At 36.0% G+C, this 20,241-nt stretch overlaps 2 protein-coding genes across 2 annotated transcripts; both read left to right on the plus strand.

Annotated features, from left to right (window-relative positions):
* Positions 1-234: 234 nt before the first annotated feature.
* Positions 235-5,735, plus strand: LOC145566965 (uncharacterized). Its single transcript, XM_081626214.1, has 4 exons — positions 235-1,788; positions 3,546-3,613; positions 3,761-4,023; positions 5,650-5,735. Exons 1-4 carry the CDS (start codon positions 235-237, stop codon positions 5,733-5,735), a joined length of 1,971 nt encoding a protein of 656 aa, XP_081482340.1.
* A 4,269-nt stretch (positions 5,736-10,004) lies between these two features.
* On the plus strand, positions 10,005-17,017 carry LOC145567894 (protein ABCI7, chloroplastic-like). Its single transcript, XM_081627312.1, has 3 exons — positions 10,005-11,047; positions 14,616-14,875; positions 16,485-17,017. The coding sequence occupies exons 1-3, from the start codon at positions 10,130-10,132 to the stop codon at positions 16,801-16,803; spliced, it is 1,497 nt and encodes a 498-aa protein (XP_081483438.1). The 5' UTR covers positions 10,005-10,129; the 3' UTR covers positions 16,804-17,017.
* Positions 17,018-20,241: the final 3,224 nt, after the last annotated feature.

A 20,241-nucleotide genomic window follows, 5' to 3' on the forward strand; every position in this document is an offset into this window, starting at 1 on the left:
GGTACACACTCCAACCCAAGGAGTTTTCCCGAAATCTAACATGGTATCACAGCTTAGGTTTTTTTAGGGTTCCACAAAATTTTTTTCCTAATAGATCCGATCTACTCTTCCGCTTCCTCTCTTCTCACGTGGTAATTGCATTACCAACCATTCTGCCTTTCCTTATTGTTCACTTGCCGCACCATTAACTTTGTTTCCAGTGGCAAATTTTGACTTTAGTTAGTTTCTTTAACTATGGCCAAAGATGATGACAATATCACCCCACCTCCACCTCTTCCCCCTCCATCCAATGATTACCACCCTGCCAATGCTATTAGCAATATCAAGAATGAGGTGCCTGAAATTCTTGACCGTGACAAAGGGAATTATGGTAGTTGGGTTGAACTCTTTGAGATTCATTGTCATTCCTGCAATGTAATCGATCATATAGATCCAAAATCTCCTCGTCCTACGGACCTCACAACGGCGCAGTGGAACCGCCTTGATTCGATTGTGAAAAAGTGGATCTATAATACAATTTCTGTTGATTTACGAAGCACGGTGTTGTACAAAAACGCTACGGCACAGGAAACTTGGGATAGGCTAGCTAATATTTTTCAGGATAATGGAGAAATTCGTGCTATTTATCTTGAAAATCAGTTTAACAATCTTTTTGTTGAGAATTTTCCAGATGTGTCTTCTTATTGTCAGAAATTGAAGGAACTCAAAGACCAACTAACTAACGTTGGTCAACCCATGTCCGAGAGAACTTTGGTGTTACGTCTTTGTGCAGGTTTAATTGACTCAGACTATGATGGCGTGGCTCAGTCCATCACCCAAATTCGTCCTCTTCCCGGATTTGATGAAGCAAGATCAAGAATTTTGTTAGAAGAGTCTCGTAAATCCGCAAAAGATAACTCCGGGCAAGGGTTTCTTACGCAAACAAACACCACCACCACCACCACCGCGGCAGCTGCCCAGCAGCAGCAGCCACCGCAACAGCAGGGCCGGGGTGGTGGTGGCGGTGGCCGTAGCAGCAGCAGTAAGGGGTGGGGTGGCAAACCAAAAAGCAAAGGCAGGGGCCGTGGCCAAAATCAGCAGCACCAAACGGCCCAGGCCCAAACCACCCCACCTAATCAAGCAGGCCCAACACAACAGCAGCTATGGGCGAGCTTTCAGCAATGGGCCCAGCAGGCAACTTGGGCCAGACCACCTGCGTCCTTCCCAGTCCAACAGGAGCAACAGTCCATACTCGGACAGCCCAACAGACCACAACAAGCTTATGCAGCCCAGTACGGGCAGCTCATGACTCCAACGGACTTGGCGTCATCCTTCTCTACGATAACCCTTCCAAATCCCGACAATCAGTGGTACGTGGATTCGGGTGCCACATCTCATATGACGAATAATGCTGGTAATCTCTTAACCCTGTTTAATTTAAGCACTAAAAATCATATTTTAGTTGGTAATGGTCATCGTATTCCAGTAACAGGTTATGGTCATGGCTCCCTTCTCCACCCTAAAACACCTCTTATCCTTCGTGATGTCCTCCTAGCACCTCAAATCATTAAGAACCTTATTTCAGTTCGTAAATTTCCTACTGATAATTCCGTGTCTATTGAGTTTGATCCTTTTGGTTTTTCTGTGAAGGATCTTCGTACGGGGAGACTAATAACGAGATGTGATAGTTCGGGAGACCTATATCCAGTCAAAACCACCAAGTCCACTCCGTCAACTTGTCTTGCTACCTCCCTCACTGCTGTTTCCCCATCTATTTGGCATAGCCGTCTAGGACATCCTGGAGCTCAAGTTTTTAGCTTTCTTAAGTCTAAAAATTATATTCATTGTAATAAGGAGCATGACTCCCAATTTTGCAATTCATGTCAATTAGGAAAACATACTCGACTTCCCTTTGATAATTCTATTAATACTACTATTTGTGCTTTTGATATTATACATGCCGATTTATGGACTTCTCCTATTTGTAGTGCTCAAGGCCACAAATACTATCTAGTCTTATTAGATGATCATACTCATTTTGTGTGGACCATTCCATTAAAATACAAATCTCAAGCTTTCCAATCCTTTATCAATTTCCGGAAATACGTTGAAACCCAATTTGAACTCCAAATTAAAAGCTTTCAATGTGATCATGGTAGGGAATTTGATAATGACCCCTTTAAGCAAAAATGTATTGACCATGGGATGCTTTTTCGTTTTTCTTGTCCACACACTTCTTCATAAAATGGCAAACCCGAACGTATGATTCACACTTTTAATAATATTAAGCGTACTATTCTTTTTCATGCGTCTCTTCCCCCTTCATATTGGTTTTATGCTCTTGAAACGGCCACTTATCTACTAAATATTTTGCCCACAAAAGCTCTTAAAAACAATACTCCGGCTTTTGCCCTGTTTGGAAAAACTCCTTCGTATGATCACATTCGTATCTTTGGGTGTCTATGTTTCCCTAATTTATCCGCAACAGCTCCACATAAACTAGCTCCTCGGTCTACACCATGTGTTTTCTTGGGCTATCCTATTGACCATAGAGGGTATAGATGTCTTGATCTCACCACAAATAAAATAATCATTTCCCGTCATGTCACCTTTGATGAAGCTACTTTTCCTTTCCGAAATCTAGCTCATTTCCGTAGCCAAGACTATGATTTTTTAGGTGATGACTCTCCTTCACCCCACTTATTGCATCCCTTCCTTAATAGCCCAAACGCTGCTCAAACCCGAAGCCCAGCTGCCAACACAGTGAGCCCACACACCTCACCTCACCTGCAGCCCAGATCCGCGTCACCTACCCAAGGGCCCAATCCCGTGATTTCTGCCCAGCAGCCCAATACCGAGTCTTCTGCCATACCACACTCTCCAGCCCAGCAGGCTACTCCGCAGGCAGGCTGCGGCAGTCCTGGCCGAGCCGCGGGTAGCCCGCGGACCCCCCTGCCTACACCTACCTCGGCCAGCAGCCCCGGCCCAGCCACAGCAGCCTACTCCCCGCCACCCATGCGTGGAATTCCTTCCATACAACCCACTCGGCCACCACCTCCCTCGCCCCGAGTCACCCGTAGCCAACGGGTATTTTTAAACCCAACCCGAAATATTGTAACCTCACAGTTCAACCTTCGGGTCCCCATCTTCACAAATCACCCCTTCCAAAGTCCTATAAACAAGCTTTAAATGACCATAATTGGAATGCGGCGATGAATGATGAATATAGTGCTTTAATTAAGACAGGGACATGGGAATTGGTGCCTAGGCCCACGGGGGTGAACATTGTTAATTGTATGTGGCTATTTAAGCATAAATACAAGTCTAATGGTGACCTTGAAAGGCACAAAGCTCGTCTTGTATGTGATGGCAGGTCGCAGGAAATTGGTGTGGATTGTGATGAGACTTTTAGTCCGGTAGTTAAACCGGCCACTATTCGTACTGTTCTCAGCTTAGCCCTGGCTAGAAAGTGGTCGATACATCAACTAGATGTCAAAAATGCCTTTTTACATGGTGATTTGCAGGAAACTGTTTATATGCATCAACCTCCGGGTTTTCTTGATCAGAAAGTGCCCAATCATGTTTGTCGTCTTCGCAGGGACCTATATGGTTTAAAGCAAGCTCCCAGAGCTTGGTACCAACGCTTTGCAAATTTTCTCATTAAGTTGGGCTTTGTCATTGCTAAGAGTGACACTTCTCTCTTCACTTTCCGACAGGGTGATGATATGGCATATTTGTTTCTTTATGTTGATGACATTATTTTAACTACTTCATCTGACAGGTTGCGTACAAGGATTATATCTCAGTTACAAACTGAGTTTCCTATGACTGACTTGGGTCCTTTGAGTTACTTTTTGGGTATTGCAGTGACCCGAAAACCTTCTTATATGCTACTTTCACAGAAAAAGTATGCACAGGAGATTTTAGAGCGCGCAGGTATGGGCTCATGTAAACCTGCGACTACTCCAGTTGACACTAAGTCAAAACTTAGTGCAGATGCAGGACCACCATTTCGGGATCCGACTTTGTATCGCAGTTTAGCAGGTGCTCTTCAGTACCTCACTTTCACTAGGCCGGATATTGCCTATGCGGTACAACAGGTGTGTCTTTTTATGCATGATCCTCGGGAACCTCACTTTGAGGCATTGAAACGCATTCTGCGTTATGTTCAGGGTACCATTGATCACGGCTTACATTTATATCCGACTGTTTCTCATCGACTTATTACTTACACTGACGCTGACTGGGGAGGTTGTCCCGATACCCGACGTTCCACATCGGGCTATTGTTGTTTCCTTGGGGACAACCTCGTGTCTTGGTCATCTAAGCGTCAGCATACTTTGTCTAAGTCGAGTGCAGAAGCGGAATATCGAGGCGTCGCGAATGTTGTCTCAGAGGCATGTTGGCTTCGTAATCTTTTACTTGAGTTACATTGTCCTCTACGGCAGGCTACTATTGTCTATTGTGATAATGTCAGTGCTATCTACCTTTCTGGCAACCCGGTACAACACCAACGCACCAAACATGTAGAGATGGATATTCATTTTGTTCGAGAAAAGGTTGCTTTGGGAGAAGTTCGGGTTTTGCATGTGCCTACTAGATATCAGTTTGCAGACATTTTCACCAAAGGCCTACCACGAGATTTATTTCTGGATTTTAGGTCCAGTCTTAGTGTACGCCCTCCTCCCGCTATGATTGCGGGGGTGTGATAGATATTATAGGATTATTATAATATTTGTCGCAGAGTAGGATATATTTGTATATATTTGTGATATAGTTTGTATTCTTATCGTACTAGGTTTCCTAACAAGATTAGGACTAGTATTGTAACACTATATATATTATTCAATGGTACACACTCCAACCCAAGGAGTTTTCCCAAAATCTAACAATTTCATATAATACTCAAAACTTGTATCAAGTTTTATGTTGTAGGCTTTAGCTAGCAACATTACTATTATGCCAGAAACGTCTTCATACTCCCTCCCACTTTAATCTAATAATCTATATGTCTAACTTTGCAAACAACCTTATAACTTATATGGTCGTAATTAATATTCAATTCCCTTTGTATCGTACATACATTTGAACATTAAACATATTATTATAAAAAATTATAAAAATCAACTTCAAGAAACAAATGTGTGGAGTAAATAATAAATTAATAATATGTAAATGTGTACATTTCATAATAATTATCAAGTTTTAGTAATTTCATTACAAAATACTGTATAATCTAATGAATTATTTATTAATCAAATGATCAAAGATATATCTTGAAGACGTAATAGGAAAATCAAAATAAAATGTAACAAAATAACAATCAACTAAAATGAGACGAAGAGAGCAGTACAACTAGTAAGATAAATAACAACTGTGGTCATTGTGTTTGCCACTTTTAATAATTTCACACATGTTGGTTTGAAAGTTAGCAATTATTTAAGAGATGAAGAAGACATATGAGAATGAAGCTATCATTTGGCTCTCCATTAACGTCCAAAAAGAAACATGTTAAGGAACTATCTTGGAAGAGCGTAAAACTTTTACACTGAACATGAACAATTTTTTATGGCTGAAACTGTTCTTAAATAGTTACTAACATGATGTGGAAAGACAAAAAGAAAGAGATTAAACCACTTTAATTTCATGTTGATTACATTATTTTGGCAGTATCTGATCTAATTAGACACAATGTTTCTGTTGAGAAAGATGCCCTAAAAGACCACAAAGCAATGCTTATTTTCCCCCCTAGATAAATCCAAGGTAGCGTAGACAAGATTTAATTCCAAATATAAGCGTCACTTCTAAGTTTATTTTACAAACTACAAGTAATTGAGATGGCATTCTAAATTGCCTTAAAAAAATGACATCCTCCATTAAAGCAATGCTTCATTCATATACATGCGAGTACTTTTCTGATAGTACTTTTCTGATAATTTTAGTAATATCATATCAGACACACCGAACTTGTTATTAATGATGAATTTAGAGGTAGTAATAGGATATTCATGTTTTGGATTGGGTCATCTTTGAGTAAGATTTGTTCGAGTTGATTTGATTATTGGGATAGGTTCAAATATTTATAATTTAATAATAATAATAATAATACATAAAATTAAAAATAGAAAAGGTAAATTGGGTGATTTTGATTTTTGAGTAGAGTTTAAATTTCTAATTAGGTAATTAAATACGTTTGCTAAGTCTGACCTATTAATCATAGCAGACAGAAAGAAAACTTATGAATTGCCAAGTACTAGTGTACTACTAAGTATTATCACAAGTTCATTTAATCTCTCACGTTAAACCGTGACAAAATAAAAACACAGTCTTAATTTCAATTGTCTTAATTAAGATGATTGCTAGTTTTGTCAAAAAAATAATGTTGACTATTGAATCATGTCACTAATCTACCAATTTAATAATTTATGAAGGAATTGACGTAGAATTATTTGGATTTGGATTTGCTTTATAATGGAAAATTTAGCCTGATTAATAATAAATTAATAAGTAATAGACTGATTAATGTGCATGAAAATCATGCATATTTGTTTGTCAGTAGGTCCACACTCCACAGTGTCAAATTGTAGTCGCATGTGGACAAATGAAAAATGTGAAGCCATTTTTGATCATATGAAGTACATCATTAGAACTTAGAGGTATGTTAATATGTTATTAATATACTACTGTATAGATTAATCCAAAAATGAAACACAAAATTTCGGTCAAATTTTGTGTGTTAATGGATAATTTTTGAACAACTTTTGGCAACCATTATCAAACTAGCATGCATGGTATTTGGACTATATTTATATGTGAAACTACCTTTCGCCGCATATTTATAACTAGGACATGCTATATGATATAGGGAGTAACGAGTAATATGATTATATGAATATGAACTTATGAAGTAGTAGTATAGTAGTATAAGTTGATAATAATATATTTTCATGTAATTTGATAAATTATAGGTTTATTTTTGGGACACTAATCATCACACTATGTTGCATCCTTGTCATGAACATGTAAGTTATGGATTCCGATCCTAAATGAAAACATTATTTCTTCTTCCGTTGTGAAATCGTTAGACTATTACCCTAAAACTGAATTGTCATAATAGTTATTGTATCATTTATTTGGTACCTTGATTTTAGTTTATGTAGTAATATATAAAAAAAAATGTCAAAATTTGATAGGTAGGCTCATAGAAGATTTGAATAGCCTAGCCCGACAGGGAGCATCATCCTTGGTATGTTGGGAGCATAAAATAATTTGCCATAGACCTATAAGGCTATAATCCAAACATCATCACAATATCTATAATTATAAATTAATGATCAAATATGTACGTGTTAAATACGAGCTTGGGCTACAATCGCAATCAAGAGAGAAAAAATCCACTTTATAAGTTAAAATGAGGTCCCATCTTTAAATCATATGGCAATAAAAGGAATAGTCCCTTAACCTTATAAAGTATTTGAGTCTCTTTTAACTTCTTTTTTAATATGGGATACTTACATATATTGTTTGAAAAACCTATGCCTCAAACATTAAAAAGTAAGGGTCACCATTTATTTTTTCAAATGATTCTCTTATAAATTACGAAGTATTTGAAATTTTGTGTTGTTTAATTTAATAAACCTCAAAGGGAAGTACATACATCCTTTTTGACATAGAGATTGCACAATAATGCAATAATATTTATTCTATTCTAATTAAGTTACTTTGCCCAAAAAATATTTTACTCATCCGTTCTAATTTGCTGGTCTAAATTTTTCTATAAGGAATGTCTCAATTCATTTGCATCATTTTCTTTTAAGTCTCTACTTTTATCCTCTTTAGTTGAGCTCCATATTCAAATTATTTAATTTTTCTCTTAGCCCAAGGCCATCTCAGACTTTTTGGAATTTTTCTGTAAGGGATGTCCCAATTCATTTGCATCATTTTCTTTTAAATCTCTACTTTTATCCTCTTTAGTTGAGCTCCATATTCAAATTATCTAATTTTTCTCTTAGCCCAGTGCCATCTTAGACTTTTTGGAATTTTTCTACAAGGGATGTCCCAATTCATTTGCATCATTTTCTTTTAAGTCTCTACTTTTATCCTCTTTAGTTAAGCTCCATATTCAAATTATCTAATTTTTCTCTTAGCTCAGTGCCATCTCAGACTTTTTGGGGGCCCGGAGTGAAAACTTAAATAATAAACAACTACATCATACATAATTTGCTAACAAATTTTTTTTCCTATTGGCATTGTTGTGAGTATAATAATAATAATAATAATAATAATAATAATAATAATAATAATAATAATAATAATTAGGATCGGAGAAACCGTAACTAGATATTTATCTATTTATAAAATTTAATTCATTTATTTTTTTACCAAATTAGATGTGTGTTGATGAAATGATGATACTAAGATCTCACAAATAAGAAATAATATATTATTGATGTATTGATGATACTAAGATCTCACAAATATGAAATATATAATACGGAATACAGTACAAATAACATAATTGCAGATAAAGTGTCAAGTCATGAATATGATCGGATTACGATGGTAAGACTCAACTTTGAGTATTGAAATACAAAATGAGTTATTTTTTTACCTTCAATGGTGATACCCAACCCACTTCTCAATTTAGCAACTCATGTGAAGTCTAGTTTTCCAATGCTTAGACTTTCTAAAATATACTAATATCACTTTCAATTTATGGTCCACCAAATCATATTTTAAGTTTTTTTTAGAAAAAAAATAAAATTTAAACTTAAATAAATTACAAAACATATTATAATATTGATAAGGGCCCACACTTTTTGTCAAATGAGACTCAAAGTTGAGCATCTAAACTTAGCAACTTTCTTTTGGAGTTGCTAAGTTTAGATACCAACTTATTGGTATCCTTTACAAAAAATACTTCCTCTCTCCTAAAAAAACTCACTCAAGTCTCACCAATGGAGAGGATCTAATAGAGTAAAAATTTCTCACATCCTTTTATGGCCTACATTAAATTAAAGAAATCAACAATTTAGTGAAATGGTGGGTCCGATATTAAATTTTCCCATCTCTTTTTTAACTATACTTTTCTTTTTCCTTTCTCTTTCTCTTTCTCTTTCTCTTTTTCTTTCTGAGTACTTTCATTCTAAGATGAAGCTCAGTGTATTCGTGTATATAGCTTCAATGGAGTTCTAATCTCCAACCTAAGTTATCAACGCGGAACCCATCAAAAAGGGGGCCTTGAGCCGTTGCTCAAGCTGCTCCCCCTTATAGCCGGCCCTTGTCTTAGCCATTTCAATTGCTTAAAATCTCGTGCAAAACATTATGGGACATGTAATTTGGGGCAAAAGATAAATTTATGCATATTTCTAGTTCGTCAATATAACTATTAATTGTCAAATGACCTTTTTTTGTCCTTAAAACTTATTTAAATTTATTTTATTTGGACTTATATAGTAAGTATTTTAACTCATTTAAACTTATTTAGCTAATTTTGTTTGAAAAAAGCCAAAATAAATTTAGTAATAATTCCTCCGTTTTTTAGTTGTATTGCTTTTTAACAAAAAGGGAAAGGGAGACAACTTATTTAAAACTTTCGTTTTAGAAAAGTGATGCAACTAAAAATAAACAGAGGAAGTATAAGCCCAAATAAGTGGCAATAAAAAGTGTCATATGACACTTTTAACTCGAGTTGACAAAAACTAACCCGACCAACCCAATCTGACTCACAAAAACCCGATTTAGATTTCAATTTACATGAATAGTTGGACACAATAAGAATAAGTTAACATAACTCAACTTTTCAACTTTAAAATACATCCTACACTACAGCGTATTTAAAGGCGACTCATATACCTAATTTGACACCTCTAGTTTTAACTACTTTAACAAACTTCTACAAATATTACTTTGGGTAATTAGCTACTTGTATGTTTAATTAACTTAGTTTCAAATTTCATGAAAAGAGTTTTGATATTTTGAAAATTTTACTTTCAATCGAATTTAACAAATTTCCAGATGGAACTCAGGTATTTGGCCTCCACAAACAGTGAAGCCAAAAGAACAAGAAATCTTTCCCCCTTTGCTGCTGACTGCTGTGCGTGGCCTCAATCTGATGCTGGTTTCTGGACGAGCTACACCACCATAACCAATGTCTTCTTCTACCTTAACTCCCAATCTTCTTCAAACCATCTCCACTCAGTTTCCCTCTCTCTCTCATCATCAAACCCCCTCAACTTCTCGAATTCTATTCAATCGCAAATCAAAACACCCAATTTCATCAAAATCACCTTCAATTCTAACCCCATTTGCAGCTCTTTCTGACCCTTTTGTGCTCCAAATTGCAGAAACCTTTGAAGATTCTCTCTCCTCTTCTTCTTCAGCACCTTTACCTTTGCAGAAACTAAGGAATTCTTCTTCTGAATCCCTCCTTTCTCTCTCATGGCCTACTCGAAAAGACGAGCCCTATCGATTTACTGATACTTCCTTCATTAAATCCTCTGAAATTCAACCTATTACTAACCCACCTCAAGATTCTGACATTTCCAGTGTTTCTGAGGATACCCATTTGCCCAATCTCACAATAATTGATGGGTATTTGGTGGAAACTCTATCCGGGTTATCGGGTTTACCCGAGGGTGTGTATGTGGGTAGCTTGTCAAAGCTATCTTCTGAGGAAATTCTGAAAAGGGTATCTGAATTTGTGTCAAATGTTGAAGGGGATTTGTTTTGGTCTTTAAATGGGGTTGGAGCTCCTGATTTGATTGTTGTTTATGTGCCTGAAGGGTGCCGAGTTGATGCCCCTTTGAATTTGAGGTATTGCTCTGTCAAAGGGAGTGATGTCGGGTCGAATACGTTGCCGGTTTCGAACCCAAGAGTATTGGTGTTGGTAGAGAAGGGAGGAGAGGTGGGTATAGTTGAGGAGTTTGTGGGTGGAGACGGTAACAAGTGTTATTGGACTAATTCTGTTCTTGAGGTGATCATTGGTGAAGGAGCAACATTTAGCCATTCTTATGTACAAACACAATCTTTGGGAGCTGCCCATATTAAATGGACTTCCATTAGGCAGGTATATTTGGTTCTGCTTTTATTATGTTTTTGTTGATCTAAGGTGTTAATATGTGCAACACTTGTGTGATTTCCTTTACTTATGATCTTGTTAGTGCTATATTATTTTGGAATTAATTGCCTTTGCTTCTGTTCTTGTTAGTGCATTAGCATTTTGGAATTAAGTGCATTATTATGTAATTGTCTTCACTTCTAATGTTGATAGTGCACTAGCATTTAGGAATTAAGTGCACTCAGTGTGATGCTGTTTATTGTATTGGTGGTATGATGGCCTTAATATAACCGGTTCCAAAATGGATACTGCACCTTTATTGTCACTGTTAGATAAAACCAAAACTAAGAACAATTGAAAACTGAGAAAAATAGGTTCTACAGATTTATGAAATAATATGGAGTTATAGGAAACTCTAAATGAACTGGCGGATACGAATATAGAGATTAGCACTTCATGAGAACTGATTAAGTACATGAATAGTTGCATAAGTTTTAACTGAATTCTAGAGTGAACTTGTAAGTTCTTTCGAAATATGTTGTTGGGCACTGATACAACGTATTGTTCTACTTGGAAGTGTTGTGAGGATTGAGAGTCTCATTCTAGAATGAAAATATTGTGGCAAAGATTCCTCATTAGTCATTGATAATGTTTCTGTGTTATTTCTGTATGCTGTTGCAATAGTAAGGAAGTTGTCGAATGAATAGGGACATTTGTAAGGGAGATGTAGGAGGAGGCTGCTTGTCTAGGAAATTGTGAACCAGGTGTGTCGAAACTTTTTTTGTGAAAACTTTATGTTAGAAGGCAAGAAAGATTCATTTGCTCTCCTATAAATATTGAATTTGTTTATAAAGGCTGCTTTCTTTTATTATGACTAAGCGTTTTGATAGTAAAGGATTCATTCTAGAATAAACGATTAAACGCGCTGCAGCAAAGAATCCTCTTTGGTAGTATTCTTGTATAAAAAAGCAAGCGTTGGGTATTGAAGAATCAAACATTTAGAAGAATATATTTTTTCTATAATCGGGTACATGTGCTCTCAGAAAAAAAGATTTGGTTGGACAAGATGGCTGAAAGTAGCTTGAAGCCCGATTATGATAATTCAACCCCATGAAATATGAAGCAAGCTTTATACAAATTAAATGTCTAAAGATGCTGCTGTAATTTTTGTGTCCGGCTTATTTCAGAGTTTAGAGCATTTATCTTTCAAGCTATATTTTCATCACATATAGGATTAATACATCATAAGTTAACCTCATTCTGGGATAAAAGTTTTTGCCGTAAAGAGGTCTCATTATAGTGGTGTAATTGTAATGGAGTTAAGAATTAGTATAAGTTTTTCACCAAAGAGCAATTTTTGTTTTGGATACATAGAGGTAGACTGTTTATAAGGAGATTCATATGCTTAAGATGGCTGAAATCTCCCTATAAGGATTGGAAGGTGAGAAAGCAAGAAAGAATGAAAGATTCATTGGCTGCTCTATGAAGATTGAGATGTTTTGCGGAGATTCATTATCTGTATTTTTTCTCCTTGGATAAAAGCCTCTGTGTCTCTCTCTTGGGAAGATCCTATGAGCTTCAGGTAGTTAAAGGGGCTACCCTGTTGATTCTGAGGAATTTGCTTGGGCTAAAGCCAGTGTGTCTGTCTTTGGGCAGATCCAATGAGTATTAGGTAGTTAGGAAAGTAACCTTTAGAAACACGAGATTCTGCATGCTCAACACAATTCATTGTAAATTGACTTTCCCTAAGATCCAATCAAACAACTTCCAGGTCTCAATATGTTAAAAGTTGCACTGCACCATTAACTTATATAAGCCTATAATTTACCTACTTATTATGTATAATTACATTTTGTTTTGGAAGAGGGATATAATCTTGTGTTTTAATGTTAATTTGTTTCCTACCTCCACAGGAATTAGATAGCACCTATAAGCTTACAGAATTTTTTGTGAAATAGGGGCTGAATGTTGATTAGATGAGTCAAATGCATAAGATGGCTGAAATCTGCTTATGAGAATTGTAAGATGGATCTCGAGGGAGGAGGGAGGAGTAGTGGAGAGCAGAAATTAAGGTATTGTTGATGGTGGTGTGTCATGGTTAATTGGTTATGGTGGCTTCCATGGTGAAATGCGAGGAGGGAGAAAGAAGTGGGTTGTGAATTGTAATTGAGAACTGAGGTGAGGGGGTGAGAAATGGGTAAAAAAAAGGTTTTTTAATTATTTATTTATTTATTTTATTTTATTTATATATATGTTATAAAGGTGAGGGTTAAATGGGAAAAGTGTTATGTAAGATTAGCCAAAAAAAAAAAAAAAAAAAAATTGGTCTAGTAAAAAGAAATTTCCTAAAAAGGAATACAACCATACATGTCAAGTAAAAAAGAACGGAAGAAATAAATAGAAAAAAAAAACCTAGAAATGTTGATGTGACATATCAATACTATATACTAAAGTAATCACCAGGAATGTTCTAGAAGTACACATGTTACGTCTACATTAAAAAATTTCCCGCTAAAAACTTTTTATTTTTTATTTTTTTTTTCCTTAAAAAATAATAAGATAATTGATGAAAAAAAGAGAATATGCAGCCTACAAAATAGAACAATAACTTTAAATAAATAAAATATTAAATATATACACGATCTATAAACAAATACAAACTTTTAATAATATATAAAATAATTTTTTTCCCGTGAATATTCGAGCTTTGCTTGGGCAAAAAACTAGTATATATACTAAAATAACAACCGCTGATGTCATCATTGTCTACGTGTCACTTTTTTATTTAATTTTTTCCCTTCAAAATGCAAGGATGATGTCATATTTTTTTTTTCCTTTTTAACCTATTCTATTTAACATATCTTTGAAAATATATTTCATTTGAATTTTTAAATTTTAAATTTTGGGTTTTCTTCAGATATTATGCTATTTAGTTATTTACGAGTTGTTAACAATAGTTAATAATATAATTGAATTGAAATTTCTTAATTAAATATGAAAATTATGCACTTTCGGGAATTGTATATTCATATTTAATTAAAAATTAGTTACGAAAAATGAGGAAGTTATTTTCTTTCAATACGTGTTAAAAGTCTATAATTCAATTCTTATTTTTAAACCGTGCATTGCACGGGATTAACCTAATTTAATAGTAATTCAAATTGTGTAAGGTATATGACATAATTTGTGTCCCAAGTCTCCCCCCAGAAAAGGACATGATTTTTTCATGTGTCTGACGCGTATGTAGGTGTGTCTCGCGTTTGTCGGTGCTAGACACTGTGTCAGTCTGTCCGGTGTAGGTATGGTGATTGGGTGGTGTGTCTGTGTTTCGTAGGTTAGAAAGAGTATCCTAGGAATTTGCATTTCCATCACAATCCATTGCGAATTGACTGTGTGACTGTGTCTCATGACCCAATTTAACAACTTATAAATCTCAGTATATTAAATGTGTGAATACTCTGCACCAACTGTTATGAGTATAGTTTTTCCCTACTCATTATATTTTTAAAAAAAAAAATTTTGGAAGAGGAATTGAATGTCGGGTTGTTTAAGTTAAATTTGGTATTTGCCTCCGCAGGAATCAGCTAGCACCTATAAGCTTGTAGAATTCAGCTCTGGTGGGAAACTGAGCCGACACAATCTCCATGTTCAGCAAGTTGGCCCAGATACAGTTACAGAATTGTCAACACTGCATCTATCTATCAATGATCAGACGCAGGATTTGCACAGCAGTCTGATTTTGGACCATCCACGTGGTTACACCAACCAACTTCACAAGTGCATTGTGGCTCATCCACGGGGACAAGCTGTATTTGATGGGAATGTAAGAGTTAATAGGTTAGTTTACTTGCTATTCTTTTCTGGCTTACGTAGGATTTCTAGCTGTCATATCTTGTTTCTTTTTCTTTCATCAATCTCTCACCTTCATGCTCGTCATAGAAACCGAAATTATCAGATAATGGGTTAGATATTATCCATGTGCCTTGGCATACTGAATCCTTGATGCTGGTCATCCATGATTTACACTTTTCGTATGATGATAATCTTTAATATGTGTAGCATGTATATCATACTTTACCTGAATACAAAACCTTTTCCTTTATTTAAGAAATGTCAAAGTAAATATTGCGAACATATTGACCAGCAACGTGTTGAGTTAGCTTTTTACCTTTTCAAAATATTTCTCTCAGATAATGTTCCTGTGCTACTGAACAAGATGAGACAAAAATATAGTAATGTTGGTATACTATCATTGGTAAAATAATGTTGAATAAAAATGTGAAGTTAAGCTAATTGCCGAGCTCACACGGATCATAAATAATCAACCTTTACCCTTTTGCAACAATTCCTGAGAAAAGTTTATCCTTGTAATTGTTAATTGTTTACTGTAATCTCTCCTGTCAAAAAAGAAGAAAAACTGTCATATCCATTGACTTCATATAAGTTTCTAAAAGAATTGTTGTAGGAATATTCTTCTATACTTTTTTGCACCAAGGAAAAAGCTATTTAATATCTCCTTTTTTTCCTTGAATTTAATGTGACTTGTATGTCAAATCTCTTTTTTTGAGGTATTTTGTACGAAGGAGTCTTGTCAATCTGTTCTCGCTATTGGTTTTTACTTGACAGTATGTGCTTTCTATTAGTTCTAAGTCATTGGATTCCTTCTTTGATTCCATTGCTATTTTTATTTTGAAAAGCATGACCTTAGAAACTTGGAATCTGCCATCATGGGATTTAGAGGGTCCACCCTCTGCCCTGAAAGTCTAAAAGGAGCTGCTGGAACAGTAAACCCCCCCCCCCCCCCCCCCCCCTCTTCTGTTCAAATGTTAGATCATCAATGAGAATAAGACTGGTGAGTCTAATGAAGATAGTTGATATTGACCATGGCTGTTCAAGTAGAATTATGTATATTCTCGGAGATTTAACTTTGATAGTCCATTCTTGCAGAGAATTGCATTTCCTTTGCATTTCTTGTACTGAGTGTAGATGAATCATACTCTACTTATCAAACTTTTAGTGTTTCGTATATGCTTAGATTGATGTGTGATGAATTTGTGGATTACGAGCTAATGCATTATTCAGAATAGTTCAAACTGTGGGAAATCACATGATCCTCCTTTCTTATCATTATTTTAATCCTTTAAAAGAGACTTTTGAAGAGCTAAGCCAACCCGTTTTCCCTGCTCTATCATTTTTCCTATTTTCTTTTTTATTATTATCAATTATTATCGTTCCATGCATCAGTGTATATATCCACCAACTAATGCCCAAATTATGATGATTTCTGACAACTTCAGAGTAATCACTCGTTGCTTTTCAAGCCCTTGAGATGCTAGTCATTCTAGGCTATCATCAATTACTTGCAATAATTTATCTTAATCTCTGAGTAGTAGTCTACACAGATTATACTTGGTTCTTTTGCTTACAACTCTTTTTCTCCCTGCAGATATGCTCAGCAAACAGATGCTGGCCAATTGACAAGGAGTTTGCTCCTTGTTCCTCAGGCAACAGTAAATGTGAAACCCAATCTCCAGATAATTGCTGATGATGTCAAGTGCTCTCATGGAGCTGCTATAAGTGACCTAGAAGAGGATCAGCTCTTTTATTTCCAGGCTCGGGGTATCGACTTGGAGACTGCTAGAAAGGCGCTTATTTACTCTTTTGGGGCTGAGGTAATTGATCGCATTCCTTTTGCTTATGTGAGGGAAAAGGCGAAGAGTCACATCGCCGAGTTACTTGTTCCCACAGTAAAATCTATTTCTTGATGAAGCCATAAACAGACGCAAAAAAAAGTTTCCGTGTCATTCTAATTTTGACAGTGTTTATATTCCCGAATTCAATTCCCTCATTTTTGTAATAGGATAGGTAAATCAACTGCTTTATGTGATGAAAGTATAGTTTCTCCATATGGTGTACACTTTTGTAAGTTTCACATATGAGCAAAATATGCTGTTGTATTATAGTGCCTGTTTTTAAAAATATATGTGGTTCTCTATATGTTTTATTTGGCAGTCACAGAACGGCGATGATAATAGTAGAAGTAAGAAACAGAACAAGGATACAACTACTTGTACCCTTTAACATTAATCGCTAGAGTATGAACCTGGGTAACTAACAGACCAGAAACTTTCCGGCCAGAAACCTAGGTGCTCAATAATTCCTACTGGGGTCATGACAGTCCCCTATAATATCTGTTACCTAGGGAGTGCAATGTGCAGGGTCTGATAATGCCCTTACCCTTTCTTTTTAACTATACCCATACCTTGTCTATACCAGGCTACCAGCATTAGACTGCCTGTGAAGGGCAGAATCCGTGCACCATATGAACATTCCTGATATAGCTTCACTTATCCATCTGGATAGACATGATTGTTCCACCGTACCTCCCATTCCAAACCTAAGAAAGAATCTCCTTAGATAGATTATGTCCGTGCACCAGTTCAGAATGTAATAGGAGCATGGTCAGATAGCATGGTAGGGAAGATTATAGGATTCGAATGCAAATGGTGCTTTCTTCCCTCCCATTCCACTGTCTGAATTGACACCCCCTCATAGGACATCAACAAGCTAACTGGACATCTTCCGGGATATGCAGTCATCCCACCTTTGGATAGTAGTACAACCTCCCTGCTTGTCATAACCTGTCTACCCATTTTGAAACTTGGGTTCTGGACTTAACGTCCTGAGCTCCATAAACAAAGACAACACATATAATAAATATCCCTTACTTTGAACTTTACGATATTGCTAGGTGCCTACTCCAAGCCACCCCATCTGTGCCATCAAGAAAAGAAAAAAACATAACTGTGTATAAGGAAATCTAAGTATTCCAGCGACTGAATGGTCTTAAACATAAACAAAAAACTGTTTTAGAGATTAAACGGACAAACATTTTAGAAATGAAACTATAGGATTGTCTGCATTATTAAAGTTCCTAAGTCCCCTACCATTCCAAGATGAATCCTAATTCATGGCCGACTTGAGGGCTTTGAAAAGGAAGCCCCATTACCATTTTGGCAATACAAGCGCACCAAAAATCTTAGTGCCTTGACTAGCTTGTTTCTGACCATTTCCGGAGCTTCTGCCTTTAGAACCTCACCTTTTCCAGAGCTTCTGCCTTCACCAGCTTGTTCTTCACCTTTTCTGGGGATTTTCCTGCACTAGCCTGCACTTGACCTTTTCTGGTGCTTTTTCCTGCACTAGCTTGAACCCGACCTTTTCTGGAACTATTGCCTTTGTTAACCTTCACTTTTCGGCCCTGCTGTTGTTCCTCTACCTTTTTCGCTTCAAGTCCCAGCACAATGGGCCTGACCGGTATGTGTTCCTTGTTTTTGTGCTGAGTTTTCTTGGACCTTGCCTCCTTACTGCCAGTCACCACGTCTTTCTGTATTTCCTTCCTCTTTTGACCCTGTGATTTCTTCGGCGAGCTTCTTGAATTCCATGAAATCTCTTCCCTTAGTTCCATCACTATGCCTTCTCTTCCTGTCTGGATTTGCTGCTGTGATTCAATGTTGATAAGAAAAGAGTGGATTAATAGGAAGTTGTAAGAAAGAAGGATTCTGTTATTTTGATGGGGGACTTCTAGAATTTTTTATAACAAAACTTGCCCTTGTAAGAAGTAAATGCTGTACATATACTAAAGCAGAAGCCACTAATGCAATATCCCTAAACATATCAAGATTGCATTAGAGATGTATACTATTGGTCAGTAAAGACAATAATCAATAAAAGTTTTTATTTGAAATATAGATTTCTTTAATTATGTATTTGATCACAAATTTTAACATTTTCAAATTAATGGCGTAACAAATCTTAAAATATTTAATTTGATGATCCTATACATAATGGATAAATTATATTCAATATTATTTACAATTGATTCCATAAATGAGGGAGAGCAACACGGGTACGTATCAGATAGATACCAATTACTCATACTAATTATTATATACGTTAGTTTTCTTATACTTATATATGAATAACAATTACACTTTTAAAAATTATAATTTAATTTGATTAATAATGTTTATATGTTATTTATTATTATACTTATCCGAAGTATGTGAATAGTTATTCAAAAAAAAAAAAAAGGTATGTGAGTAAAGGTGATCAAGAGCCAGATCGGGCTTTGCCAAAAAAACAACCCAATTTGGGCTAAGCCTGCATCCAAAAAGGTCATGTCCAAACCTGCTATTTCAAGCCAATAACATATAGCGGCTTTTCGGGCCAAAATCAAGTAGGATCAAAATTTAATTAAAAATGAATTATTGGGTTATCTTTTGGAAAATCAGCCCAGGCTTGATTTGATCAAGTCTATAATCTTAACTTTAGGTCTTTCGATTTAATGATCTCAATTATTGATAATTTTTAATAGTCCGAACTTTAAAGAGTATGCTTTCTTTAGGCCTAGCGGGTTACAAAACTTGTATCAATGCCAAATTGACTAGTGTTTATTTATTTATTTATTTATTTTTGTTACTATTTTTTAAAACAAAAATACAATCCCTCCGGCCAATCGTTGACCACCTTCCCCTCCGTTTAAACACGATGACCATCCTCCTTTCGTAGACGACCACCTCTCATTCCACCGCGGCCGCCCTCGAAAACTACTGGACCCAACCATCAAAAACAACCCCCTCCTCCCCCCCCCCTTAAACAACCCCTCACATTCCCCCACTGCCTAAACCCCCCCCCCCCCCCCCCCCAAAAAAATTTCTACAATGCCGAAAAACCACCCTAGTGGGTGTTCTCAATGACGATGGCAAACGTTGTTGGTTGTGGTCAATAGGTAAAAAACAAAGTTTTTAAAAAAAAAATTAAACAAGTTATCGGTTATTTGGGAACAAAAAAAGCGAATATCCCTCAAAGTTTAAAAAATAATCAAATATTAAAAGCAAATGGCCTAAATTAAGTTAAAATTATTCAAACCAATTTTTTCTAATTTTTCTTAACAATAGTGTAAGAATTTTGGACTACCTTTTCTAAAACCATTGATGCTTCATTTAAAACCCCAAGCCCCAAACAACCCCATCCCACCCCACCCCACAAAAAAAATGAAAAAAAATTTACATCAACATTGTTGTTGCAAGAGAAGCTAAATCCACATAGCATATCTGACTAGAACCGGTTCCACAAAAATTTATTTGTATTGGGAATGCATATGGTTGATGTTCTTGGGCGCCACAAGTAGAGTTGCTCAAAAT

Source organism: Chenopodium album, chromosome 11, assembly GCF_948465745.1.
Source record: "Chenopodium album chromosome 11, dcCheAlbu1.1, whole genome shotgun sequence".
NCBI classification, from domain to species: Eukaryota; Viridiplantae; Streptophyta; class Magnoliopsida; order Caryophyllales; family Amaranthaceae; genus Chenopodium; species Chenopodium album.